The 7,096-nt window shown below is 41.1% G+C and overlaps 1 protein-coding gene across 2 annotated transcripts in view; it reads right to left on the bottom strand.

Annotated features, from left to right (window-relative positions):
* Positions 1-7,096, bottom strand: part of ANKRD55 (ankyrin repeat domain 55) — a 103,853-nt gene that overhangs the window by 67,750 nt on the left and 29,007 nt on the right. For both annotated transcript variants that reach the window (XM_007469265.1, XM_007469266.1), the window contains one exon: positions 4,198-4,320. In XM_007469265.1, the coding sequence (XP_007469327.1) occupies positions 4,198-4,320 (123 nt within the window). The remainder of the gene's footprint in view (positions 1-4,197; positions 4,321-7,096) is intronic.

Below are 7,096 nucleotides of genomic sequence, written 5' to 3'. Positions count from 1 at the left end.
CCTTCCTTCCTCCCTCCCTCTCTCCCTTCCTTCCTCCCTTCCTTCCTTCCTTTCCTTCCTTCCTTCCTTCTTCCCTCCCTCCCTTCCTCTTTATTTATTTATTTTTTGCTTATGGGTGTTGAATTGCTCCAGCACCATTTGTTAAAGAGGCTTTCTTCCACTAAATTACATTTGCACCTTTGTCAAATATCAGTTGAGCATATTTGTGTGAGTCTGAGTTCTCTGTTCTTTCCCACTGATCTATGTGTCTATCCGTCAGCCCATACTACATAGTCTTGATTTCTGTAGCTATATAGTAAGTCTTGAAATTGGGTAGACTGATTCTCTCCCACTTTATTCTTCTTTTTCAAAATTGTTTTAACTATCTTAGTTTCTTTGCTTTCTATATAAATTTTAGATAATCTTGTCTATATCCACACAAAAAAATCTTGCTGCAGTCTGATAGAAATTGCATTAAACCTGTATAAGAATTTGGGGAGCACTGCATGTTTACTATATTGAATATTCTAATCCGTGAACATGGTATGTCTCTCCATTTATTTAGATCTTTGATTTCTTTCATCAGCATTCTATAGCTTACAGTATACAAGTCTTGTATGTATTTTGTTTTATTCACACCTAAATATTCTTTATTGAGCGATTTTTACTTGGTATTGTGGTTTTAATTTTGGTGTCCATGTGTTCATTTCTAATATATAGAAATAAATTTGTTTTTGTATATTGATCATGTGTCCTGTGACCTTGCTCAACTCACTAGTTGCAGGAGTTTTTGGTAGGTTCCTTAGGATATTCTATGTAGATAATCAAGCTGTGCAAAAAATGAACAGTTTTATTTTTCTTTTTCAATATGTATGCTTTTCATTTTTTATTTCCTTTTCTTGCCTTTTTGCACTGGCTAAGTACTATGTTGAATATGAGAGAGAGAGGGCATTTTTGCTTTGTTGCCCATCTTAGGGGCAAAGCATTCAGTCTTTCACCAGTAAGTAAAATGTTAGCTCTAGAGTTTTTTTGTAGATACACTTTATCAAATTGAGGAAGTTCCCCTCTATCCCTATTTTCTGAGAGTTTTTAATCATGAATGTGTGCTAAGTTTTGTCAAATGCTTTTTCGGCATCCACTGATATGATCATGTGATTTTTCTTCTGTAGCTGGTTAATATGATAGATTACACAGATTGAGTTTCAAGTACTGAAACAGACTTACAGTCCTAGAACAAATCACACTTGGTCATGGTATATAATTAATTTTATATATTACTGAATTCTATTTGCTGATATTTTGCTAAGGATGTCTGTATCCATATTCATGTGGAGTATTGGTCTGTAGGTTTATTTTTTTGTATCATCTTTGTCACATTTTGATATCAGAGTAATACTAGCTTCATAATCATAACCAGGAAAAGTTTCCTCCTCTTATCTTTTCTGGAAGAGATTATGCAGAGTTGATATGAATTTTATTTAAAAGTTTGTAGAAGTTTCCAGTGGAATCATCTAGGCCTGATGTTGTCTTTTTCTGGGAATTTAAAAATTATGAATTTAAGTTCCTTAATAGTTATAGGACTATTCAAATAATGTTTCCTATTGGATGAACTGTGGTAGTTTATCTTTTTTGAGGAATTGATCCATTTCATCTAAATACTCAAATTATGTGTGCAGAGTGGCTTGTTGTATTTTCTTATTATATGCAGGGTCATTCCTGATAGTGATAATTTGTGTCTTCTTACATTTTCTTTTTGTCATTATTGCTAGAGGTTTGTCAATTTTATTGACCTTTTCAAAGAATTAGTTTCTTGTTTCATTGATATTCTCTATCTTCTGTTTTCAATTTCATTAATTTCTATTCTTCTCTTTATTACTTCTTTCCTTCTGTTTGCTTTGGGTTTATTTTACTCTACTTTTTCTAGGTTCTTGAGGTGAGAACTTAGATTATTGACCAATACTTTTCCTCTTTTCTAATGAATGTATTTAGTGCCATAAATGTCCCTCTTAGCATTGCCTTAGATATGTGCCACAAATTTTGATATGTTGTATCTTTGTTTCCATTCATAATCAGTTAGTACAAGCCAGGATTGAATGCAATCAGTCTGACTCTTGTACTTATCACGCAAGTGGTGTTTAACCTTTGACTCTTCTCATTCCCAACTTCTAACCCCAAGGCAGATGTACAAGTAATTCTGTTTTGAAAAACGAACGAACAAAAAACTACCATGGATAAATTAGGGAGCACCCACACACTTTACAAAACATTTTATTGTCATGATAAGGGAATCCCAAGCTCCTCTTGGGACAGGTCAACTGGTTAAAAATCATTAATGACTTCCTAGAAATACTAGGATAGAGAAACCAATGCTAAATCCTTTGTTCTAGTTCCATAGGTCCTTGAGGCTCTGCCACTTCTTCCTCTTCTCCTCCTCCCCCTTTTTCTTCTCCTTGTTCCTCTTTGTCTTCATCTTCATTTTTTTTCTTTTTTCTTTCGCTGTACGCGGGCCTCTCATGGTCGTGGCCCCTCCCATTGCGGAGCACAGGCTCCGGACGCGCAGGCTCAGCGGCCATGGCTCACGGGCCCAGCCGCTCCGCGGCACGTGGGATCCTCCAGGACCGGGGCGCGAACCCGCGTCCCCTGCATCGGCAGGCGGACTCGCAACCACTGCGCCACCAGGGAAGCCCTTCATCTTCATTTTTTAACCCTGTTTTCTTTCACTTGTTCAGATTTGTTTCATTTCTATTGTTCTATTTTCAAGTTCATTGATCCTTTCCTCTGCTTCCTCATTCTGCTGCTGAGTTTAGCCATAGAGTTTTTAATTGTAATTATTGTATTTTTCAGTTTTAAAATTTTCCATTTGGTTCTTCTTTATATCTGTATTTCTTTGCTGAGCCTTTCTATTTTTTCATTTGTTTCAAGCAGATTTGTAATTGCTCATTGAAGCATTTTTTTCATGGCTACTTGAAGATCTTTGCCAGATAATTCTAACATCTGTCATCTCAGTGTTGGCATCTATTGATTGTCTTTTTCCATTCAGTTTGAGGTTTTACTGATACTTGGTATGTCAAGTGATTTTCTACCAAAACTTGGACATTTGGGGTATTGCATTATAAGTTGCCTAAATCTTACTTAAATCCTGTATTTTAGCTGGGTTTCTCTGATACTGCTCCAAAGGGTAAGTGAAGGGGGAGGTGCCACTTCATTATTGCCAGGTGGGATTAGAAGTCTAAGTCCCCTACCTAGTCTTCATTGACATCTAAGGGAGAAGACTTTTCATTACTGTGTGGTGGTGAGAGTCCTAAGTCTCAAGAAGGATTCCTCTGACACTGCCTCAGCAGTGGGGACACGGAGACTTCATTACCATGTGAAGGTGGAGGCCCAGGCTCCACACTTGGTATTTGCTGGAATGAGTGGGGTTGGGGTCATAGTTTTCTGTTTTCTGTTTTCTTTTGGTGGTAGTGTTTGATGGACTAGACTCGTTATTGTCTAAAAGTTTTCTGTCTTGTTATGCAGTCCCTTTCTTGTTCTTTGGCTAGAGAGCAGGCTTTTGTTGGGGGCTTTTTTGACCTCTGTCCACTGGCATTCCTATGTTGTCAGCTTCTTCAGCTCCAAGTCTGCGAAGTATGAGGCAAAAAGGAAGCCCAGGAAACTCACCACCATGTCATTCCTTGGGTGCCATGGTCCTATAGCTAGTCTGTCGTTGTCTCTCCACCTTCCAGAGTGTTCTTATGTTCATGCTATATACAAGGTCCAGGAGTTTTAGTTGTATTTAGCAGAAGGAATAAAGCAAAAAGTAATACATCTACTCCATCTTCCCAGAAGCAGAAGTCCTTGCTCTCCGGCTTTAAGAGCCGCACTTTCCCAACATCCACTGCTACCAAAAATAGCCTCCTCTTTTCATACCCGTTTTCTACCTTCAACTAATTGGCCTATCTACTTTAGTCACTCATACAAAGAAGTTGAAGACAAACTCAAACCAAACAACTTCATGAGAAGAGGTGATGTAAAAGAATTTGAAGATTTGTGTCCATGACTCTCATTAAATAAAATACTGAGGAACCTGCACACGGCTACAGGCAGGATATTCCTTGACCCTCTAGTATCAAAGTAGCTTGTCAAATATAATTTTTTATTAACATTGTTCACCTCTGGAGGCCATCTCTAAAAGGATAGATCAGAACATTCTGCAGGATTCAAAATGCATAAATAGCTCACCTTCACCGTCACAGCATTCTAGGATGGAAGGGTCTTCCCGAATCACGGCAGTCAGAGCATTGACATCTCCGTTAGATGCTGCCTGATAAACCATGGTCAGGTCAACTTCTTCAGATGAATCACCTTCATGAACCATCAGAGACAAACTTACTGTGTGGAGAGAATTCACTGAAAGAATAACAACACCCAAAGCGTCACCCACACAAGTGATTCATGAAAATCTCTCTGGTGAGTCCAGGCAGAAGGCTGAGTCATCCTCATCACATGCACCTTTACCACTTCTGAAGAAAGGTGGGCCATTGTGGGCTGTAACATCACCATGTATTGGGAAGGAGCCTGAGGGATTAGGTGTCCTCCGAGATTTAATGATTCTCTCCAAGTATTTGGACTACTTGAAATCAGTGAGACCAGATTGGGAAGTGGACCCCTTATCTTGGTTCCAGGTTTCTTTTTTGATCTGAAATATGTTACTTTCCCTTTCAATGACTCAGTTTACCCACCCTTTTTTTTTTTTTTTTTTTTTGCGGTACGCGGGCCTCTCACTGCTGTGGTCTCTCCCGTTGCGGAGCACAGGCTCCGGATGCACAGGCTCAGCAGCCATGGCTCACGGGCCCAGCCGCTCTGCGGCATGTGGGATCTTCCCAGACTGGAGCACGAACCTGTGTCCCCTGCATCGGCAGGCGGACTCTCAACCACTGTGCCACCAGGGAAGCCCCGGTTTACTCACCTTTGAAGGAGATATTGTGCTACTTATTCTCTGTTCTCTAGTTGGACTCTCTACCCTTTTCCTCTTGCTCTGAACCCTGAAGGCTAACCTTGATGACCACATCACCCAGGCCCCCTGGCCCTCAGTGTACATGGAAGGCACTGGTAGGAGAGAGGTGAGGAGAAGAGAGATGGAGCATTTCCTCCTGCTTTCCCCTAGTTCAGGGTCTAGCAGTAGCTGCTTCTCTCCCACCAGGAGGGTCCTCCTCCCCAGAACCAGCCCTCACTAGGCTCCCTGTGGTAACAAACATTGTCCTTTCAACCCTGCCTCATCTCTGTATGTAGTCCCTTCACAGAAGCCCTTCATTTGAACCATCTGAGGTTTCATGACATGGTGTTCCCAGAAGAAACAGCTGTATGCAAGTCCTTTGAATTTGGTAGCCACCTGTATCATACCTTTGTGCATGATTGAACCAACTAATAGTATTACCAAAGGTGACAAGAGAACTGTGGGTCAAGTGACCCCAGGGTAGCAATGGAACGGCTGGGAGACAAGCTTTGTTTACAGGAACACCCCTTGTGAGGTGCTGGGCGAAGCCCCTCTACTTAATTTCTCCCCCACATAGCCATGGTTCAGGGAAAATATATGTGTACAAGAAAAGTTTTTAAAATTGCGTTTTTCTACTAGTGTAGGCATTATGCTAGAGATACTTTACAGTTCTAATTGATCTTTAGTTGGCAGTGGTCCTAACCCTTTGGTTGGGAAGGGCTGGGCTTTGTTTCTCAGTCCCAGTATTTCTGGGAAGTCACCAATGACTTTTTAACCAGTTGACCTGTCCCAGGAGAAGCTTGTCATTAAAAATGATTCACTTACAACAACAAACTCCATTGTAAAGTGAGTAGCTGCTCGCTAATTTATCCATGATAGGTTTGTTACTGTAGCTGTTGCTTTTTTTTTTTTTTTTTGCGGTACGCGGGCCTCTCACTGTTGTGGCCTCTCCCGTTGCGGAGCACAGGCTCTGGACGCGCAGGCTCAGCTGCCATGGCTCACGGGCCCAGCTGCTCCTCGGCATGTGGGATTTTCCCGGACCAGGGCATGAACCCGTGTCCCCTGCATCGGCAGGCGGACTCTCAACCACTACGCCACCAGGGAAGCCCTGTAGCTGTTGCTTTTAAAGCCTTCTCACCTTTACATTTGTCTGAGGGCTGGAAGTGATCAGTGAGGGATGTGAAAGGCAAATGCCACTTCTATGTGAGTGTGAGGACCCTGGAGCCACACCACTGGGGTTCAATTCCTAGTTTGTACTAACTAGCTGTGTAAATTTGGGCCAGTTACCCTCTCTGGGCCTTAGTTTCCTTGTCTTTAAAATGGAGATGGTGATGATGACAACCATGCATCTCATAAGGTTGCTGTGAGGCGTAAATGAGTTAATATTTAATCCTATGTGCTCTTAGGACAGGGCATAGTGTGTAGTTAATGCTGTATATACTTTGGTACTACTACTGCTACCATTTTTTTTTCTGACAGTGTGCAAATTTAGAGAGCATTGGAAATCTGGGACACGTACAGAAAAAGGTCTCTCTGATGAGGGCTAGCTAAAAGATCCATAGATTGTATAGAACATTCACTCTCTATTAGAAATTCGCCTAGGAGTCTAGACATTTTGTGAATATTGCTCACTATATCTTTGGACACAAGAAATAGGGCCCAGACCCAAGCACAAAGGTGGGCCTGGTATCTGGTTGTATGACCACATCCATAGATGCTGGTGATGTCACTTCAGAAGTACTGAAGTGAGGTATGAGGTATGCTGAGGTTCAAGGTATGCTGTGTTTATAGCCTGTTTATATCTTATACAACGTGTTCATATAACATATATAAACGTGTTTATAACCTGTTCATCACTGAGTGCAATAAAATCTGTAAGGCACATTCATCAGACTGTAGAGTACATACAGCTAAGAGAAACAAAGAATGCATTGCCTGATAGAATTCCAAACAACGTGCCAGAAGGATTCTAATAACATTGTATTTAATAGGGATAAACATTTAGTCTGTGAAACATCCAGTTGAACTAAGTGAAGGGTGGTTGAACCTGTAGTTTTTGTTCCTCAATATCCCCTCACCCTGCTGGTGACCTTAACCTGATTACTCTCTAGGGACCACTTCCTCTCTACTTTCAGCACAGGGGGT

This window comes from Lipotes vexillifer, unplaced genomic scaffold (assembly GCF_000442215.2).
Source record: "Lipotes vexillifer unplaced genomic scaffold, Lipotes_vexillifer_v1.1 scaffold810, whole genome shotgun sequence".
Taxonomy (NCBI): domain Eukaryota; kingdom Metazoa; phylum Chordata; class Mammalia; order Artiodactyla; family Lipotidae; genus Lipotes; species Lipotes vexillifer.
Note: the sequence above shows the minus strand (reverse complement) of the source record. Positions and strands in the feature narration are given on the sequence as shown.